A 22,016-nucleotide genomic window follows, 5' to 3' on the forward strand; every position below is an offset into this window, starting at 1 on the left:
CTCGCATGTTTTAATGGGAGAGGAGCAAGGCATGGCCTGAAGGAATTTTTACAGCCCCTGTACAGAAGCTAACCAGCCCTTCACCATTACCACACAATGTGCTAGGCCTGTCCCTGGAAATTCGTACGTGCCTTCCTGTGTGTGTGTGTGTGTGTGTGTGTGTGTGTGTGTGTGTCAGTATGTAATGTGGAGAGTGCATGTTAGGGCGATGTTCAGTCACCCTCATGGCCAGCGGGGGGGGGGGGGGGGGGGTTAAGTTGTGCTGGCTGGGGGCAAATTAGGCCGGGGCAGTCGAGAAAGGAGGGGGATGCAGGGGGTGACAACTCTGGAGCCCCTGAGGTCACCGGGGTCATCTCCGCGGGCAACAAGCCTTCACTTCCTGTCTCGTCTAGCCCCGGGGCTCCCCCCCCCCGCACACATCCACCCAAATGGAGAATAATTTATTCCACTGCGAATGCTTTTAAAGATGTAAGGAGCAGTCATGAGGGTGGAAAGTTCTGGGTTCTGAGACGCGGCCAGGCTGAGAGCAGCCCGCTGACCGCTGACCGCTGACCGTGCGGTGTGACACAGCCACCACTAATGAGTCTGGCGTCAATCACAACCACTGTGGTCGTAATTCCCAATCTCAGATCACAATGCATCTCAACCCGCCTGTAATCTAAATCCCACTGGGTGTAAGGAACAGGGGGGGTTTACAACTGCGACAATTGTGTCAAGGGTCACGGTTAATCCAAACCGGGCTCCAATGTTCATACTCCAATGTGGGACTTCAGAGCTCCTACACAGATGTCGTGGGGCCAGACTGAACCCAGTGGAATTTACCTCAGGCACCTGGAAGGGCACCTCCTGGCCGTTGGTCCTGAGGATGTCAGCCAGCAAGCGCAGGGTCCGAGGCCTGGGGATGATGTTCTCCTCCTGCATCTTGGTCCAGGTGGCCTCAGCCTTGCGCCAGTCGTTGGTGTCCTCTGGGGGGGGGGGGGGGGGGGGGGGGGGGGAGAGAGAGAGAGGACAGTAATCAGTGTGCGTCCAGAGAACATGCGCCCACACACACTTACACAGGGGGCAGAGGAGGAGGCAGGAGAGGCGTGACGTGCTGAGAGAGAGCAATCAGTCTGCTTAAGCATCTAATCTGGTCATCAGACCAACACTTAGACTATCTAACAGGCCCGCGGGCAGCAGATGTGCTCTGAGGGCTTTAACTCAGCAGTAGGACAACAGAAACAGCTCAGTTTCTCCAATCAGCGCTGTCATCTAATCACCCTGCCACCCCCTGGCTGTCTAACCCTGACCTCTCACCCTAAAACACCCCCTGGCTGTCTAACCCTGAAACACCCCCTAGCTGTGTAACCCTGACCTCTCACCCTGAAACACCCCCTGGCTGTCTAACCCTGACCTCTCACCCTAAAACACCCCCTGGCTGTCTAACCCTGACCTCTCACCCTGAAACACCCCCTAGCTGTGTAACCCTGACCTCTCACCCTGAAACACCCCCTAGCTGTGTAACCCTGACCTCTCACCCTGAAACACCCCCTGGCTGTGTAACCCTGACCTCTCACCCTGAAACACCCACTATGTATCCAGCACACACACACACGTGACTGCACACACGGAAAGACAGACCCTGACACACAAACACACAGTGGCCTGAGGTGTGTGTGGAGTGACCAGCCTGTTCACACTCCAGGGTTCTGGTTAGTACCGAAGATAAGGGGGTGACACCGGGGTCAGAGAGGGTCAGATTGGGTGGGGTGGGGGTTCAGGACAGGTAACCGAGTTGAGCTGTTCGTCATGAGGTCATGCCAGGTGTACTTACTGCAGAGTCGGAGTATGTAGCTGTACATCTCGTCACGGTCACACTCAAACAATTTTGCTGTCATGTCCACCATGTTATCCAGAGCTTCCATCTGGAGGGGAGACACAGGCATCAGACTGGGGTCTGTGTGTAAGTGTGTGTGTGTGTGTGTGTGTGTGTGTGTGTGATGAAAGTGGTAGTACAGGGTTCTATGTGTAAGTGCATGTGTCTCACCTTTTTGCCGGAGATGCATTTCTGGGCGTACCACTGGAACCTCCCTGGGCGAGCCCTCAGCCCAGGAGTCTGGAGGAGCACAAATTTACACAGGACGTTACATGGGAAGTAACACCGGAAGTTACACAGGAAATTACACAGGAAATTACACAGGAAGTCAGGAGTCCATCTGGTAACAACGCTTCCTGCTAAATCAGGCTCAGTTGACTACAACCACCATGCTTCCCCTGCAGCACCCAACCATATTCAACAGAACACAATAACAAAATGTCACTTTCAGTTTTTCAGTGCAGCACATGAATTGATGGGGCATGGAAAGGCGAGATAGTACAGTGTGGTGCTGATGAGAAAGCATTCATGGTCAAATTTAATTAATTGTCAACACATTACAAGGGCCTTTTAGGTTAAGAGGGATGTTATGTATTAATGTCAGAAATGGCATTATGATATGGATAGGATAGGATATAGGATTGTGTGGATCTGGCCTGATTGGGGAGGTGTGTGTATGTGTGTGTGTGTGTGTGGGGGTGGGGGGGGGGGGGGGTGATGGGGGTTAGCAGTGATCAGGATTTCATCAAGATGCTGCATCAATCTTTAGACGTTGGGCCCCCCTCCGCCCCTCCCCCGGAGCGATCACGTTCCTGTAATCCTGCGACGAGCAAGATCTCCAACTGCCTTAATCTGGCTGGGATGCAGATCCCTCAGTGTCCATCCCTCGAGAGGCCCTTTACTGGAGCAATATCATACTAGCCCCTCCACTCCAGCCTGCCTGCCTAGCGCATTATGTTCTTACACAACCAGTCAAAAGGGACAAATTAAAATTTGTTCTCTTCTCCATGGCGTCTAATCTGCTTAGTAAGTAAGACCGAGAGAGTGGTACATCCTTCCCCCCCCCCTTTTTTTTTTGTATATGCTTTACTTCTTAAATCTCCCAGCAGCCCCCTCTAACCCTGGCCAGGGATCGAAGCCCCTGGGGGGAGATCTTCTCCGGCCCTGGGCTAAACCCCCAGGGATCACACCGCACACCCACACTCTCCCTTTTCACTTCCAGCCTTCTCCGGTCCTCAAAAGGACATCTAGGTCAGATTATTAAGACAATCTCCTGCCTGCTGCTTTGTAGCTTTCACAAATCAGCCCTCTTTCACTAGACAGTCTGACAGCCTGAGTGCCAAAACAGCCTTGTATCAAACACACACACACGCACGCACAAGCAAGTGCAACAAAAACCTCCACACGCAAAAGGCTACTCAAATGGTCCTCATCTTCCTCCCTACATTGTCTCAATTCGACATGTTTAAATGTGATCTGCTACCTACACAGACACAGCTACCTGACCCCTCCAAACCTTCCTCTCCCTTGTTCTCTCACACACACAGCTATCTAATGGCGCACACCACTCAACAATACCACCTAACCTTGACCATTTCCAAAATTTGCTCACATTTCTCTTGCATTTCATTTAATTACCTGCAATTAATAACCTCGCAATTATACCAAACATGAACCTACTGCTAAAGGCACTCGAGACTCAGAGACGAACAGGTAGAGGTGTGTGTGTGTGTGTGCGAGCTGTACAGAGATAGATAGATGACAGTTATGAGTGACCCTGTGTGGCCTCACCCAGATAGACTGAGATAATCAGTGGGTCCCTTTAGTGAAAGACAGAGAGCTTGTTTGGCTACAGTGACCTCCTACACCACACACACAAACACACAACCTCCATCACACGCACACACACACACACACACAACCTCCATCACACGCACACACACACACACACACAACCTCCATCACGCACACACACACACACACACACACACAACCTCCATCACGCACACACACACACACAACCTCCATCACGCACACACACACACACACAACCTCCATCACACGCACACACACAGTCCTAATTCTCCATCCCTCACTTTAGCAGTAGGCTTTTCCAATTCAAGAGCGCTGGGGTTGGGGATGAGACTACAATACTCAATAAACACAAAGCCTCTGAGCACAGTAAACCCTCCGACGCTTAGGTCAGGATGTCACTCAGGGACGCCTGCAACCTTTTAAGACCCATTCTGACGGGGATATTCACGTCCGAAATAAACAGCGTGTCGATACTTAAGAGGGTTTGGAGCCATCATAACAGCTCCAAATCCAAGGACAGAGTGTGTCGCCACAAGCTGCTGAGAATCTCAGAGTATTACTGGTCATCCACAACTCCTGATCTCCTGTAGGAAACAAAGGGCTGATCCATATTATCACTCCTCACTCAGATGGATATAGAAAAGAAAGAAGAGATAGGGCCCAGATAAAGAACTGAATGACAACACTTCCTGTGGTCTGAACATGCATCTTAACATCGGCCACCACAGTGGAGCGTCCGAGGACAAGGCTGGCTGGAGGGCTTTGGAGACACGACAGCAGCTGAAACTATCCTGAGTGACTGGCGATGTGGAAAGGTGGTCCAGAAACACTCACAGGCAGAAACACACACAGGCAGAAACACACACAGGCAGAAACACACACAGGCAGAAACACACACAGGCAGAAACACACACAGGCAGAAACACACACAAGCAGAAACACACACAGGCAGAAACACTAATCCATCCCTCCACCAGCGTGCATCCAGCCTGTCATCTCCAGGTGGACTGGGAATTCAGACCAGAGATTAGAATGCTTGGGTAATTAAACATCTGAATGGTTTAGTTCAGAACAGTGTTTCACTGCGGAGGAGCACACTTCTGGTGTGTGTGTGTGTGTGTGTGTCGGGGGAGCGGGCTGAAAGTGGAGGCAGAAGAGTGCAGGCACAGAACAAAAGACATGGAAAACGACTTGTGTCTCAGTAACGGGGCATGTTGGGAGCTCTCCACTGGGAGATCCCATCCAGTCCAGAGACCCTCTCCACTGGGAGATCCCATCCAGTCCAGAGACCCTCTCCACTGGGAGATCCCATCCAGTCCAGAGACCCTCTCCACTGGGAGATCTCATCCAGTCCACAGACCCTCTCCACTGGGAGATCCCATCCAATCCACAGACCCTCTCCACTGGGAGATCCCATCCAGTCCAGAGAGACTGTCCCAGTCTAGTCCAGAGAGACCACCCCTGTGACCATCCTTACCCTGAAATACACACACTGCCCCACTTCAACTCTCTCCTGCAACTCGGCCTCCTCTTCTAGAACCGTTACACTTCAGTCAAATCTACCTCACACACACACAGATGTGTAGCACAAACAAACACACACACACCAGTCCCACTTGGTAGCATGGCCCATTGTATTCCTCAGAATGGAATTAGTTCAGATTTAGGCCCGATCTCATTCGGCAGTGAAAGTTATTACTGTGTAGTAATTAAAGCCTTTAATAGCCGGGCCGACACAATGGTGTCTCCCTGGTCCCACCTCGATGATTTTGCGGGCCTCGCGGTAGCGTCCAGTCTGCATGAAGCCGAAGAACAGGTCGTACAGCATTGTCATCTCACCACGCTCCTGGCTCACAAAGTCCATGGCTGGAGAGAGGGCGATAGAGAGAGAGAGAGAGAGAGAGAGAGAGAGAGAGAGCGAGAGAGAGAGAGAGCGCGAGAGCGATAGAGAGAGAGAGAGAGCGATAGAGAGAGCGATAGAGAGAGAGAGAGAGACAGAGACAGAGACAGAGACAGAGAGAGAGAGAGAGAGAGAGACAGAGAGAGAGAGAGAGAGAGAGAGAGAGAGAGAGAGACAGAGACAGAGACAGAGACAGAGACAGAGAGAGAGAGACAGAGAGAGAGAGAGAGAGAGAGAGAGAGAGAGAGAGAGAGAGAGAGAGAGACAGAGACAGAGACAGAGACAGAGACAGAGACAGAGACAGAGACAGAGACAGAGACAGAGACAGAGACAGAGACAGAGAGAGAGAGAGAGAGAGAGAGAGAGAGAGAGAGAGAGAGAGAGAGAGAGAGAGAGAGAGAGAGAGTGGAAGTCGGGGAACAGAATGAAACAAACACGTTACAGGCACATAAACACACTTGGGAAGATATGCACACACACACGCATGTTCTCTCTCTCTCCTTCTGCATTCTTCCACTCCCTATTGAACAGCTAAGCCGTCTGGCTTTCTGAGTCCTGAACTTCTCAAATAGCGTCTGTCAGCACTTCCAGCTCTCAATCCTATCTCTGCATATCAGGCTCTGGCCAGGTGGAGCCAGGTGGGAGCTCATCTGCATGCACACACACACACACACACACAGAACATTGGTGTGTCCGTGTGTGTGCTTGTCTGGGTATAATTGGCGGTTTTGTGTGTTTGGTCGCATGTGTAAGTGTACTGCTGATCTTTGTGTGTGTGAGTTGTGTGTTTGTGTGTGTGTGAGAGCTCCAACCTGTACATCTGGCCAGAACCTGATATGCAAAGATAAGTGTGTGGAGCAGGGAAGCTGATTCAGAGCCAGGAGGGTGTGTGTTTTTAGGTCCAGACATCCCAGACGAGAGCAGGGGAGGAGCGTGTAAAAACGTTCCACCTAAAGAGGGCATCAATAGGCTTGACCCCCCTTGTGGGCAATGCCCCTCTCAGGGGTGAGAGAGGAGGGCGGGGTATGGTGTGTGTGTGTTTGGAGTGGTGCTCGACACACACAGAGGTCCTCCCCTCCCCGACACTCCACACCCACTCGCCCCCCCCCTCCCAACTCGTGGCAGAGTTAACCCTGCGGCCGCCCTCGTGTCGAGAGGACCAGACTATTACACTCACGATCGGGCTCCGTCCTTCAGAGTGGCCCCTGGGCCCCTGCTCTGAGGCAGGCAGGGGGATGGCTGACCAGCCAAGCCAAAGGCCCCAGTGGCTCATCACTCCAGCACTGCTTCTCATACACACACACACACACACACAGACAGACAGTCAGGCACTCATATGAACCAAACGCACTGACGACTCTTCATGCGCTCTTCAAAGACCCTCCACACCCTGGGAGAGGGTGGGTTGAGGGATGGATGGATGAGGAGAGATGGAGGAGGATGAGGAGAGAGATAGGAGAGATGGAGGAGGATGAGAGGGAGGAGGAGAGATGGAGGAGGATGAGGAGAGATGGAGGATGATAAGAGATGGAGAGAGATAGGAGAAATGGAGGAAGACGAGGAGAGATGGAGAGGGATGAGGAGCGATGGAGAGGGATGAGGAGAGAGAGAAGGATGAGGCACCTTTCTGCAGCTGCTCGGTGTCTCCCGTCTCCACCAGGGCAACGATGATGTCATGGATACGAGGGAGCTGACCGTACTGCTTCTGACACTCTGTGGCAGCATCCAGGGCCCCAGACAGGTCCTTACTGAGACACACACACACACACATGGACGGACACACACACACACACACACACACACACAGAGAGAGACAAAAAGAGGGGGAAAGGCCGTCAGAATGTTACAATCAAACAAGTCCAGCTCTACGGAGCCACAGACTAGTCTATTCCAACTCTTGACCTTTGACCCTCCCATACAGAACACTGGGATCTGCAGCAACAAAGGCGATCTTTTCATCCATGACAGGTGGAGCAGGAGATGAGTTCCTATACAAGAGCCACACACCCACACACACCCACACACCTGTCTGGCACAGCTAATGACTGATCACAGCCGCGCGCGGAGGCTTTTAGAGGAGAGCTGGGGACTAAAAGGAGAGATGACCTCTACTGATCTTTAGCCTCTTGCTTGTACCTAAATTCTGTTAGTTCCCCGGGCCTAACCCCTTCCTTGCCTGCCTCACCCCAACCTCACTGATCTCACCCCTACCTCGCTGACCTTTCACCCCCAGCTGCGGAATTTAAAGGAACATGGCAACAAAATTACCCCTCCCCCCCACCCCCACGTTCCTCCTCCTCCCTACCTCTTGACAGGAGGTCAGATGGAGAGATAAAGAGATTGAGAGAGATCGGGGGGGGGGGGGGGGGGGGGGGGGAACACCACTCCAATCCTTCTATTGTGACTGTGCTGCCGTCAATGCGCTGATTGGGTTATTACCATGCCAATCAAACAGAGGTCAAAGCAGATAGGGGCTTAAAGGCTGAGGTGAGGGGGGGCTGTGGCGGGGGGGCTGTGGCGGGGGTGGGTCAGGAAAGCGAGCGGGAGGGGTGTGTGGTCGGGGAGTGGGGTGGGGGCGGTAGCAGGTGTAATTTCTGAAGTGTTTTCAACTGTTGAGATTATATAGTTGGGCCCAGAACCATGTCTAAACCCACCGTACACGTGAAAAATATGAAAGATTGACCTTGCTGTGGGGGCCTCAACAAGGCAGTGAGAGGGGATGGAGGAGGGAGGGAGGAGGAGGGATGGAGGAGGGAGGGAGGGCACCAAACACAGGATGAGTGATTGAGTCGGGAACGTCAACTGGGCTCTCAGGCAATCGCTTCTAATTGAAATGAAGAGGCACAACATTATTCATCAACTGGGAGTCAAGAGACCATTCAACCAGCAGCTCCCTGATTGAACAGCACTCAGGGGCGAGCCACAGCCACAGCAACAGAGGAGAGAAATGTAGAGATTCAGTCGTGTGTGTGTGTGCGTAGTGTGTGCTGGCGGGTGTGTTTGTGTGTGGGGAAGCATTTTAGGCTTTAGCAAAAAAAAAAATCTAATAAATAAAAGCTTTTGCTTTGGAGAGAGACTTTCCTGGAAATGAATCCAGTGGACGTTGGCTTGAGTAGCAGATGTGTTTATGTGTGTGTGTGTGCACCACAAGAGCAGAGCAGACCGCCTGTGGAACCAAGCACTGGGATTCTCTGTGTCCTGAGGCAGAAAACCAGGTCTGAATATCTGACTGATGGTTTAAACCTCTCTACCTCCATCCCGATCCCGCTCCTCCCAACCTCACTAGACCCCTTCTTACGGAGGAAAGACCCCCCCCCCCCCCCGTCAGTTGAGGAAAAGCCACCGGCATTGCAATTACGTCCCCTCTTCCCCTCCAGAGTGGAACTAACCATGTTGAAGGCTTCATAATTTCCCCTAGGTACAATTTAGCTGTCACTTGTGTTACGATTTCCTCAAACACGCCCCCCCCCCAAACCCAACCCTCCGTTAATGTCACCAACTTTGCATGTCAAGCACTTTCCAGCCAATTAAGTTGTGAAAGAAAGAGATAGACAAAAAAAAAAGAGGCAAGTGCTTTACCCAAAGAACCTGAAGGATTAGACAAGAAAGCTCATTTCATTTCATTCCCCTCTTCCCCCCCCCCCCTTCCCCCTCTTTTGTTCCCTGAAGACTAGAAGACCTGTTATCACACCACTGTCCTCAGGAAAGAGGTCTGGATCCAAGGATCTGTGTGAATGTGTGTGGAGCGCGACAATCAGGACATTTCTAGTGTCAGGTTGTCACGAGGCCATGCGAGCGAGCGCACACGCACACACACAAAATGCAGTTCGCGCCATTCTGTCTCCTCACTTGAGGTAAGCCTATTTATCTGTCCCACACTAGCCTATGTCGGAAGAATAGATCTCTAGGGAGTGGGAGTTCTTCCCGCTCTCTATCTCCAAACAGCCCTGCTGACAGCTCTCTTCCTCCTCCTCCTCCTCCTCACGGTCTGTCTATTCGTCTGATCCCCTCCTCTCTCTCACTGCACAAGAACAGCTCCTGCCATCCTCCCTTTGTTAGGCTCATTAGCATCCGGGGCGTTAATCGTGGCTATAACTCCTGAGAGGCGGTTAGCCTAGCGGTTAGCCTAGCGGATAGCCTGTCTCTGCAGCGCGGGGCTGAGCCCAGGCTAACGGTAGGAACGCGCTGACGGGCTGTCAGCGCTAATCTGGGGGAGAAGTGTTCATTAAGTCATTACTGCTGACACAGTGATGAGACAGCGGCGGGAGAGTGACACGGCGCTTTGTCCTCGCGCCGCAGAAGACGCCGACGCTGAATGACGGAGAGAACAGTGGGAGCGGGAAGGGGATGAGACGGAGAGAGGGAGGAGAGGAGGGAGGAGGGGTGAAAGGGAAGAAGGGGGTGGGGGGGGGTGGGGGATATTTGGACGGATAAGTAGAGCGATTAAAAATGAAAGATGACGTTAAAAAAAAAAGAGGGGAACGAAACGTGAATAGAAAGAGAAACCCAACTCTTCAGAAGCCCTCGCCACCCTGACAGACGGGTAATGGTGGCTTCTCTATACCTTTTCTTTTTAGTTTTTTTGCTAAATTCGATGAAACTTTTACACGCTTGATGGTTACAGTAAAAAAATAAACTACCAACTACAGAGGAGAGATGGAGAGGGAGAGAGAGATCTCTTCCTTTGTTTTCATAGCTGCTAATGAACCTGGGGGGGGGAAATTACCAAGCTAATCTCAGAGACGGCAGCAATTAACGTGCGAACCTGGTCGCTGTGTTTGTGGAGCCGTGACTGACAGCAAAACAAACAAACCCAGGGGGGGCACGCAGTGTGTGTGAAAACAAACTGTGTGAAGGTGCACAGTTGGCCCCCCCCCTTTCTCTCCCCCTGCATGTAGGGGTACATCGAGGGTCGGGGGGGTGCTTGTGAGTCGGGGTGTTTGTGTAGGTGGGGGGGGTGGCGGGGGGGGGGGGGGGGGGGGGGGGGGGGCCTTCTTGCAGAGCACTGCACGGCTGTGGCAAGTCCAGCAATTAGTGCTTGGTACATAATTAACATGCAAATGAGATGATCTACTTAGCCGTTCTGACAAATAGACCTGAATAGAGGCCCAGGGGGCGGGGCTATAGGGGCCAGGAGGCCAGCGCTCAGAGAAGCCTATTTGCATATTAGCGTTTTAGCGAGAAGGCATTGATAGCCATCGCCGGTAATGCTAGCAGGACTGTGCTTTATGGAAATTAGGTAGAGGGAGGTCATGGTTAGGGGGGGCAGCAGCTGCTGGTTGATCTCCGCACACAAACAAACACAAAGCAGTCCTGTGACCCCCCCCCCAACCCCAACCATGTTACCCCCACACCCCTCCCAGGCCGTGTCCAAATCCTCTCTCTGTCTGAGGCGCTGACCCAGAATGCACCTCTGGTCATGATCGTCGGGACAAACTGTAGAAGGCGGGCTGGCACCGATCCCATCGGGCCAATAAGGACACAGAGTCGGGGGAGGAGGGGAGAGGGCAGGAGGACGTTCTCTGTTTACAGGAAGTGGGTTGGCTGGCCTAGCTGGACGAATGCATTTGTGCTCATGCACACGTTTGTGCTCTGCATGTGTGTTTACACATTTGTGTGTGTACACAGTCTTGTATGTTCTCACCTCTGCAGGTAGGCGGAAATGAGAGGGGAGCAGAGGTTGGCCGAGGGCTTGGCCAATCCCAGAGCGAAGATGCTGTCCTGGAGTCTCCTGACTACGTCGGGGCCTTTCTCCTTGGTGGCGTTGAGGACGTGGAACATCAGGGTGAGGGTGGTGTCCGTGAAGGACACCTCCATCTCCTTCATCTCCTTCAGCATGTCTACCGCCTCTGCAACGGACGAGAGGGAGAGGAGGAAGATGAAAACGTTCGAAAGGGACAATAGATTTACAAACAATCTCTAGGCCGGTCACACCCACTCTCGTCGCTGGAGTCCCCACGATTATGAGGGTTAGGGAAGAAGAATGACCGTGCTGACAAGATCTAATTGATACGGCGTAGGATGCACGTATGAACAGCCAACTCTGTGATCTCTCTGCACTAAACACAATCCTTCTCCTACGGGCTCCACTCTTATGTGGCAGTTTGGGAGAGTGTTTGGAGCCTAGTATCCATTCTCCCAAATGAGAGAGAGAGGGAGGGAGAGAACAAGTGAGAGAAAGAGCAAGAAGGGAAAGAGGGAGAGAGAGAGAGAGAGAGAGAGAGAGAGAGAGAGAGAGAGAGAGAGAGAGAGAGAGAGAGAGAGAGAAGAGGGGATTAGAAGGAGAAAGAGATAGAGATAGAGAGAGAGAGAGAGAGAGAGAGAGAGAGAGAGAGAGAGAGAGAGAGAGAGACAGAGGGAGGGAGAGACAGAGAGAGAGAGGAGAGAGAGAGAGAGAGAGAGAGAGAGAGAGAGAGAGAGAGAGAGAGAGAGAGAAGAGGGGATTAGAAGGAGAAAGAGAGAGGGAGAGAAGGGTGTGTGAATGTGATAAAAGGCCCCTTAGATAATTTCATGTGGGGAAAACAAACTGCTATTAAAACAGCATTTTGCACCCAGCAGGGATGCGAATCTGGCCGTATAATGCCAATTCCCAGCTAATTGCTACTTGCATTTCTAAACGAGACTACAATTACCAGGCCCCCACAATGGGGGCCGTTTTTTGTCGTGTCCGTGTGGAAAGCGTGGAGGGTAAATTATAGGTATGCGCCGGGTGCCCGCCGTGCCCTCGCCATGCCCTGGCGGCGAGCGCGGGCGGCGCACGGCCCCGTAATGGGTGCTTTTTAGCGGGCCGGGCTCCCATCTGGCTGGGGGACACGGAGAGCAGGCACAGGCAGCTGCTCTGTCGCAGGGCCAGATAATTAAGATGTGTTTACACTGTGTTTAAAGGCCAGCTAATGGGCTGATACCGATAGGGTCTGTTTGCACCCGCGATACTAATCATCGCAGCCTGGTCCGACGCAGAGAGATAGGGAGAGGGAGAGAGCGAGGGTGAGATAGAGGGAGAGAGAGAGGGAGATAGAGGGAAAGAGGGTGAGATAGAGGGAGATAGAGGGAGAGAGAGAGGGAGATAGAGGGAGATAGAGGGAGAGAGAGATGGAGATAGAGGGAGAGAGAGAGGGAGAGATAGATAGAGGGAGAGAGGGAACAACAAAGCATTCAACCGCACCACGTACAACCCACATTTACACACACCACAAAATCTACACACACATACACAAAACACGGAAAGAAAGTACTACAATATTGACGACAACAACAAAGCTTACTATAATTTGCTTTGGCCCTGATTACTGCTGGCATCGTCACTTCCAGCTTCACTGGAGCTGCATGTGCTCTAACTGCCCCTCTCTCCTGCTGCATGTGGGGCTCTGCCGTCCCAGAGCAGGGCCGGCCAGCTAGCCGAGCAGCACACCCAGGTGTGGGAAGCATTCAGATCCAATGATCCCTCAACAATGCCCCTGGCAGGCGAGTTCCCCGGCTATTACACCTCTTAAACCACACTGTTTCACTCAGTGGTGAAGGCAATGACACTGGAAGGCAGGCACACAGTCACAAACACACCGGGCACACACACACACGCACACACAGGGCCACTGGTGAGTGCTTTGGCATCCAAATTCCAGTCTGCCTGTCCATCTCCACGCCCTCCACTCATTTCCCCACTGTTGTTATGCAAATCAGGTACAGGCTCTGTGACTGTCACAGATTTGATGAGGTAAAAAGGGAAACCAGGATGGGGTGAGGGCAGGGAGGTGGGGGTGTGTGATCGTGTGTGAGAGGGGAAGGGCTGGGAGGGAAGCCAGGAGGAGTTTGGAAGGAGAGAGGTTATAGGGGGGTGAGGGAACGTGGGTGGCAATTTTTTTTTTGTGTTGCTATTTCTTGGTTGTGGTTTTTGGGACTCTCTTCCTGGGTTGTTAAGTTCTTACAGTTGGCATTTTTCATTCCTCTCTGGGTTTTGGATCTGAATCCCATCTGACAGTGTGACACAGGCAGTGCATCCCTGCATCTCCAGATCACCACAACACTATGACAGCAAAGGTAGGAGAAAAACACAAGCAAGTAAGCTTGACTGGTTATCACAGTCCGTGTTGGGGGCTAGCGCTATAGATTAGCACCACAAGCAGACATGTAACAGCTCATTAGCTGACTAGCCGAGATAATAACCTGTTAGCGACCTGTTATCCAACTACTCAGTGTACGCTAGCAAGTCTGTTAGCCAGCTACCCCATGTAAATTAGCAACCTGGTAAGGCAGATGGCCAGAGCAAGATTTTAGGCAGCTAGCGATGCGAAAAGCATCAGCACGAATATCGGAGAGAGAGAGACGCAACAGATCATCTCGTCCTCTCTCCCCTTCCCCTGACAGCACGGCTAATCAGCATGGCCACTGGTCTGGATGTGATGGGAACAAATGGAGCCCTGCAGATCAGCCCAGCCAGCCGAGACTGATAGCCTGGCTAGGGCCACTCTCTGACGGACAGATAGCATCCTATATCCACCCAACTAGCCTCCATCCAGGTAAACAAACATCACACAGGCCATTAATCCTTCTAATTTTCCACGAGCCCATCCCAGCCCGTTCCACCACCAGCGCTAGGGGCAGACCCCGTCGGCTCTGCCCTCGAGGGCGGCTGCTCGCTGGGGCAAGGTGTTCTCTGAGGAAGGGCGGGGGCGGACGGGCGGGCGGGGGACGGACGGACGAAGATAAAATAAGGAAGGAAAACAACAGGGCCATTAAAAAGGCGGAGAGCCAGAGAGCCGGTGAGCGGTCGTGCCAGGAGGCATGATCTTCAAGGGGGCCGGGCTGTCGGAGAGCGCGGGCTAGCTCCCTGGCCAGCCAGCTGTGCTAATGTGGATGACAAGCCCCCCGCACACTCACTCTGGCTAATGGCCGCTTCCCCCCACCCTTGCCCCCACCCCCAGCCCACCTTCAACATACCACCCCTAATTCTTATCCCCCCCCCCCACCACCAGCACCACACCTCTGCTTGAATTCACATGCAAATCTGTGTGTGAAATGTTCAAGCACTTTCTACCAATATGATACGCCATTAGTATCAGGACCGATTCCTGTAATTCTGTTAAAGTAGCGTGAGTCCTGTAATTTCCCTCCACTCCCACTGACGGGCGAGGTGGGGGAGGGAGGGAAGGAGGGGATGGGAGAGAGGAGGAGGGGATGGGAGAGAGGAGGGGATGGGAGAGAGGAGGGGATGGGAGAGAGGAGGGGATGGGAGAGAGGAGGGGATGGGAGAGAGGAGGGGATGGGAGAGAGGAGGGGATGGGAGAGAGGAGGGGATGGGAGAGAGGAGGGGATGGGAGAGAGGAGGGGAGGATCAGAGCAGGAGAGTGACATGCCTCTACAAGGAGAGGTAGAGAGAGAGGTAGCAGGAGAAAGGGAGAGGAGACAGGGTAGACATTTTTGCTGTCACTGTGTGCACAAAGCACAGACAGTGAAAAACACACCGTTATTGTAATTGGGACTTAGATGGGCTGAGAGAAATCCACCGTGGCATTCAGATAATGGTTGATTAATGTGGAGAATTCTGAGAGATGCATGTCAGCTCTCTCTCTCTCTCACACACACACACACTTTACAAGAAGCATGGAAAGAGGCCAAATATCCAACACCTACATTCCATACAGGCCTACGTCCCAGATGAGGAGGAAAGGCCAGGCTAACCCACTTCTATGGGTCGTTTACAGTGATGTCTGAGCTTGCCAGCAGTGCCCACTCACCCTCCACTCTGTCATGCAGGGACAGCAGCTTCACCAGACCCAGGTACTTGCTGGGATCCAGGGCCACAGAGGAGTCTTGACGGCTCCTGGGAAGGAAGAGACACTTAGGAGTTTAACTACCTTTAATAGATGCTAATATCTCCCAGTTATGCATCGTGGCTGTGTGTGTGTGTGTGTGTGTACACGTTCATTCATGAACATCAACTCACATTTCCCTCTTTAGGTTCATCGCCTCCTCCACATTGTCAAGGCGACAGCAGAGATTGATGAGGGTGGCGTAACCCCCGGCAACCATCTCATCCTCGTGCTGCTGCTTCAGCTCCAGGGCCCTGTCCAGTTTCTGATTGGACAGGAGAGATGCCAATCACAAGAGTGTCTAACATACACACCCTAACCCTGTTGTAGGATCGTACAACAAGGAACAAGGGTGAGGTGTGGTAGCACCAGGGTCAGGGTTAAGGTGTGTAGGTTATGGTTAAGGTGTGGAGGTTAGGGTGTGTAGGTTATGTTTAGGGTGTGGAGGTTAGGGCGTGTAGGTTAGGGTGTGGAGGTTAGGGCGTGGAGGTTAGGGCGTGTAGGTTAGGGTGTGGAGGTTAGGGCGTGGAGGTTAGGGCGTGGAGGTTAGGGTGTGGAGGTTAGGGTGTGGAGGTTAGGGTGTGGAGGTTAGGGTGTGGAGGTTAGGGTGTGGAGGTTAGGGTGTGGAGGTTAGGGTGTGGAGGTTAGGGCGTGGAGGTTAGGGCGTGGAGGTTAGGGCGTGTAGGTTAGGGTGTGGAGGTTAGGGTGTGGAGGTTAGGGTGTGGAGGTTAGGGTGTGGAGGTTAGGGTGTGGAGGTTAGGGTGTGGAGGTTAGGGCGTGGAGGTTAGGGCGTGGAGGTTAGGGTGTGGAGGTTAGGGCGTGGAGGTTAGGGCGTGGAGGTTAGGGTGTGGAGGTTAGGGCGTGTAGGTTAGGGCGTGTAGGTTAGGGTGTGGAGGTTAGGGCGTGTAGGTTAGGGCGTGGAGGTTAGGGTGTGGAGGTTAGGGCGTGTAGGTTAGGGCGTGTAGGTTAGGGTTAGGGTGTGGAGGTTAGGGTGTGGAGGTTAGGGTGTGTAGGTTAGGGCGTGTAGGTTATGGTTAGGGTGTGTAGGTTAGGGTGTGGAGGTTAGGGTGTGTAGGTTAGGGCGTGGAGGTTAGGGTGTGGAGGTTAGGGCGTGGAGGTTAGGGTGTGGAGGTTAGGGTGTGGAGGTTAGGGCGTGGAGGTTAGGGTGTGGAGGTTAGGGTGTGTAGGTTAGGGTGTGTAGGTTAGGGCGTGGAGGTTAGGGCGTGTAGGTTAGGGTGTGTAGGTTAGGGCGTGGAGGTTAGGGCGTGGAGGTTAGGGCGTGTAGGTTAGGGCGTGGAGGTTAGGGTGTGGAGGTTAGGGTGTGCAGGTTAGGGTGTGTAGGTTAGTGCCAGGACCCACCTCCTCATTGCAGAGAGTCAGGATGAGAGCTTTCAGAGTGGGACCCACAGGTTTCTCGTCTCCCTTCAACTCTGCTAGCTTCCTCTCCAGCGCAGACACCTTGCCTTCCGCGTCCTGGTACAAAACAAACACATACGAAAAAATGTGTGTGTGGACATTCATATTCCACACACACACACACACATTCACCTTCCCTTCAAATCCTGGCATGTATGACACGCACACTTACAGCGAGCTTGGGCCCGGAATGTTCTGGGCCATCAGTTTGGCCCTCAGCCAGGAACAGCACAGCCTGAAACAAGACGAGACGACAACATTGAGGAGAGATGCAAGAGGCCCCTCAACCTAAAGAACGGTATCATTCTGCCCATGTTCATGACTGTGGACTCAAATGAAGGGTCACAATGATATGCTATAATTGCTTATCAATTATACATTATTGAAATAATGTATAATAATATTGGTGTTACATTAACACTACCATTTAACTCATCTGCAATTCCCCCTTCGGGGATGAATAAAATACCTACTATTGATTACACCCTAACATAGGACTACATGGATGACAGAATGGTCTAACAGGCTAGGCTAGACTAGGCTAAACTAAGATAGGTTAGGCTAAAATAGGCAGCACCTTACATTTAGTCATTTAGCAGACGCTCTTATCCAGAGCGACTTACAGTAAGTACAGGGACATTCCCCTGAGGCAAGTAAGGGTGAGTTGCCTTGCCCAAGGACACAGCATAATTTTGCATGGCCTGGGAATCGAACTGGCAACCTTCAGATTACTAGCCCGATTCCCTAACCGCTCAGCCATCTGACTCCCAACCTTGATGAGCTCTGGAGCTTGGTAAGAATCCAGAAGGTTCCGGATGCCTCTGTAGATGTTCATGGGGATGGTGATATTCTGGGAGGGTCAGAGAGAGGATAGATGGAGATTAATCATCTGTTACACGCCGACGAGCATGTCTCCATCACCTGAACCTGATCAGCCTACTGGGCTTCCAGATTGCCAATCTGAAAAGAGAGACTGAGAACATGGGTATTCTGGCTCTCATTACTCCCAGACATGCTTCACATCTCTAATCCCAGATCGGCACTGTGTAAACCAAGGTTCTGGCCTGGCTGAACATTTATGAATGAAGTCAATATCCGTGTGCGCATCTGAATATACATGTGTGTGTGTGTTTGGGGTCTTGTCTGGATATGAATGTCTAATACGAGTGTGTATATATATATATATATATATATATATATATATATGTGTGTGTCTGAATTTATGCACGTGTGTGTGCGTGGAGGGGGGGGGGATCAGATAGTCTAATATGAGTGTGTGTGTGTGTGTGAGTGTGTGTGCGTACCAGGCTCTTGAGCAGGTGGAAGAAGTGCCTCAGCTGAGCCTCCTGAGCCTGCACCTCTGCTGCCGTCATCCCGTTGATCAGGTTGTACAGGAAGTAGGCGGCGTCCTCTGAAGAGAGAGAGAGAGAGAGAGAGAGAGAGAGAGAGAGAGAGAGAGAGAGAGAGAGAGAGAGAGAGAGAGAGAGAGAGAGAGAGAGAGAGAGAGGACACCTCAGACACCCAGGCCAGGCAGTGTCCTTGTGCTGCTTACTGTCCTTAGAGTGTCTTTTTGATATTCTCCTCTTCATTGTGTAGTTGTGTCTGTGTAGTTGTGTGTGTGTGTGTGTAGTTGTGTGTGTGTGTGTTCTGCTGACCGAGCCAGCTTTGTGGCGGATCAGTGAGTGAAGTGTGAGGTAATGCGCGGCGGGCTGCAGTGACGCGGGACCGGGCGAGCGAGGGCAACAGGATGTGACATGTGTAACCGTCTCCATCTCTCCCACCAGCACAAACACCGGCGCTGACGCCCGGGTCAGACGACAGTAGCCGACACACACTGACATGGAGAGACGTGGCCGCACCACTCACACACACACACACACACACACCCACCCCCACACACACCCCCACCAGCACTGTGTCAACAGCCAGAGTCTATTTCCCTGTGACAGTCTTTTTGACCAGACCTCTCGCTCGCTCTCCCAAACACACATGCACACATGCACATACACACGACAAACTAGGCACAAGCACCATAACGCAGAGCGAGCCTGTCAGCAGTCAAATGCTACTAAGACTGCAAAAGCAGTATATGCGTGCGCACACACACACACAACTGTCAGATATGATTGTTGGTCTCATGTTGGGAGTGTGTTGTGTTGACATCAGCTCTTACCACGTCTGGAACCTTCTTTTGTGAAACGCTCATCTTTGAACAGCAGGGCAGTGATCTGTAACCACAATCAGAATATGATGTTTTGGTGCACCTTAACATAAACCTAACATTTCTATTTATACAGCTTTCCCACCCAAACATACTGGAGATGGCAAAGTATTATTTCCACTTTTTTGACAACATTGTCAACATTAAATGAGGGAACAATCACAAATATTCCCGATAATAATGAATAATTAATTAATTAATACAGAGTCTAGCAGTAGATCATTGAAAATTGTTACTACTATCCATTTGACTGTGGGACATATCTATAGAGTTCAGTAAAAAAAAAAAAAAATTGTTGAGTTGAGTTCCATATTTTGTGAGCGTTAACAAAAGACTGCAGGAAATTTCCCAAAACACAAAAAGATTAGATTTGGATTTGCTTTGAGTAAAGTTAATAAATTATAGTCAAATTAATTGATAGTAAATTGATTTCCTTGAATCAATTTCACCTCAATAAATGAAAATTTTGTACAGTAAATGTGAGTGACGATGAGATGAGGAATGATGAGCAGCTTTACCTTGGCCTTGGTCTCCACATCCTCTGACCTATAGGGGGCAGCAGAGGACAAGACATCTGAATCACTACGCACACAAACACAGAATATCATCTAGAGACTGACACAGCTACAGCAGCTGTTCTAGGCATCACCACCCATCCATCCACACACACACACACACACAAACACTCACACAGCAAAAATACAGCCCAAATGAGGATAAAGGATGACATTTCTGGTGTTGTCAGCTGGTTGGAAGAGCGACGTTAAGAGGAGGAGGAATGCGGGGTGGGTGGGGTGGGGGCTTAATGATTAAATTATCTCCTGACCTTGCTTTTGACAGGAGCAAGTCTCAGTTCACAGTGACATGGCTTTGACACAGCCAGCCCACGCACCCACCCTCCTTAGTGACAGACCCCCCACCCCCCCCCCCCTTTCCTAACCCCCACCTCGGTGACAACACCAATTACGACCCTGACAGGGCGACTGGCGTCGTCGGGCCTGTGCCTCAGAGCTGCGTGTCGGGGTGACAGCAGTATAAGGGAAGCAACTATCATGTCGCAAGTCAGCAGGGGGAGACAGTCAAACTGACAATTTAGCAACAAGCCAGCTTGGTTCTACCTGCCTTACTGGGTGTCCCACCCTGACAGAACTATAGAGTTCAGTTCAAAATTCAACAGACGTGGCTTCAGGCCTCACCAGGTAGCACCAGCAGCCTGAGGTTATCCTTCAGAGGTTATCCTTCAGAGGTTATCCTTCAGAGGTTATCCTTCAGAGGTTATCCTTCAGAGAGACGGAGGACAAGCCGTTTTCTTTCTTACCAACCCAGTGCTTGTCTGAATGTATGTTAGAGTGTGTGTGTGTGTGTGTGTGAAAATGTACAATATGGTAAACAGTTACGCACACCCCACCCGCTGCCCCTCCCTTGGGCCTGCAGGCCAGTCCTGAGGCAGTGCTTGCCCCTGGGGGCGGGGCTGTGTGTATAAACATTAGCATGTCTCCCACAATGCTTTGGGGCTGGAGGACGACAGCCTCCATATGTATGAGGCACACTGGACTGTTTGGCCAGCTGCAAGCAAGGAGACACACACACACACACAAACACACGGTGCACTACACTGCACATACGCCACAATCACCATAACATAACACTGGCTTTAGGCCTAACTTAACCCTGGTCAATAAACATGAAATAAACAGACGCCACACGCCCACCCCCACCCCCACCCACACCCCCCCCCACACACACACACACACCCACCCCCACACACACACACACACACCCCCCCACACACCCACCCCCACACACACACACACACCCCCACCCCCACCCACACACACCCCCACACACACACACACACACCCACCCCCACACACACCCCCACCCCCACACACACGCCCACCCCCACACACACCCCCCACCCCCACACACACCCCCACCCCCACCCCCACACACAACAAGCAGACTTACTTTCTGAAGCCGTTGATGAGATTTCCTCTGAATTGACTCAGGTCCATGGCAGGGAAGGACGAGTCTGACACTGGAGAGAACACACACACACGGTCATACACTGTCCAAGACACTCACACACACGGTCATACACTGTCCAAGACACTCACACACACACACACGGTCATACACTGTCCAAGACACTCACACCAGTAAACCTACAGTCGAGCACCAAGGCAGACTCAGGGTTCAAAGTCTATGTTCCGTTTTTTTGGAAGGGAAGGGAGAACAATAAGTTAGTTGAGAAAACTAACCTAGACTAAACAATAAAGAAAAACCTCCACGACTAATAGAAGACACGAGAGAGATACAGAACATGAGGAAGGTGTGACAGCAGGAAGAGAGGGCACACTGGGGGGGGGGGGGCAAAAAAAAGAGGCATCCATTATTAAAAAATTACCTCATCAAGGTGTCCCATCACCTCTCTCCTCCTCTCCCTCACATTCACTCACACTGATTACTTGAAAGAGCCTGATGAGTGTGGAGAGGAGTGTGTGTGTTTGTGTGGGTGTGTGTGTGTGCGCGTGAATGGGGCCCATTCGGAGAGACAACAAGCCACAGAGCTCTGACGGGGCAATTAGCCTTCAGGCGAAATGGTGGCCAGATGCCGATGATGGGCGTTTGAACTCCCAGAATGCATCATGGCTCTCTGGAGCAAAGGGAGGCCATTTCTGTGTTGGGAGGGGCCGGCGGGAGGGGGGGGGGGGGGTATTCTAACCCTCTAACATTCCTGTGAGCACCGTTAGCTTGTGTGTCTACAGGATGACAGAAGGCTTGTGCTTACACATGGTCAACAGTGCCGCCAGGTCACCACTTGCCGCCTTGGAACGCACTTCAGAACACAGGACGTTGTCAGAGTCCATGGAGCAGCCCACTTCCTGCAACACACACCATCACACACACAGTTATTCCTCTAACTGCAACACACACAATCACATAGTTATTCCTCTACTTGCGACACACACACACACAATCACATACAGTTATTAAAGT

At 51.8% G+C, this 22,016-nt stretch overlaps 1 protein-coding gene across 1 annotated transcript in view; it reads right to left on the reverse strand.

Annotated features, from left to right (window-relative positions):
* The window catches only part of lrpprc (leucine-rich pentatricopeptide repeat containing), a 42,052-nt gene that overhangs the window by 11,038 nt on the left and 8,998 nt on the right, over positions 1-22,016 (reverse strand). The window contains exons 13-28 of the mRNA XM_047029304.1: positions 21,808-21,901; positions 20,985-21,054; positions 19,535-19,562; positions 18,969-19,023; positions 18,100-18,206; positions 17,568-17,645; positions 16,968-17,030; positions 16,739-16,852; positions 15,514-15,644; positions 15,305-15,390; positions 11,215-11,419; positions 7,194-7,318; positions 5,430-5,536; positions 2,027-2,095; positions 1,814-1,904; positions 823-965 (exon numbers count right to left, since the gene is read on the reverse strand). Coding sequence (XP_046885260.1) covers positions 823-965; positions 1,814-1,904; positions 2,027-2,095; positions 5,430-5,536; positions 7,194-7,318; positions 11,215-11,419; positions 15,305-15,390; positions 15,514-15,644; positions 16,739-16,852; positions 16,968-17,030; positions 17,568-17,645; positions 18,100-18,206; positions 18,969-19,023; positions 19,535-19,562; positions 20,985-21,054; positions 21,808-21,901 — 1,566 coding nt within the window. The remainder of the gene's footprint in view (positions 1-822; positions 966-1,813; positions 1,905-2,026; positions 2,096-5,429; positions 5,537-7,193; positions 7,319-11,214; positions 11,420-15,304; positions 15,391-15,513; positions 15,645-16,738; positions 16,853-16,967; positions 17,031-17,567; positions 17,646-18,099; positions 18,207-18,968; positions 19,024-19,534; positions 19,563-20,984; positions 21,055-21,807; positions 21,902-22,016) is intronic.

Source organism: Hypomesus transpacificus, chromosome 11, assembly GCF_021917145.1.
Source record: "Hypomesus transpacificus isolate Combined female chromosome 11, fHypTra1, whole genome shotgun sequence".
Lineage (NCBI taxonomy): Eukaryota > Metazoa > Chordata > Actinopteri > Osmeriformes > Osmeridae > Hypomesus > Hypomesus transpacificus.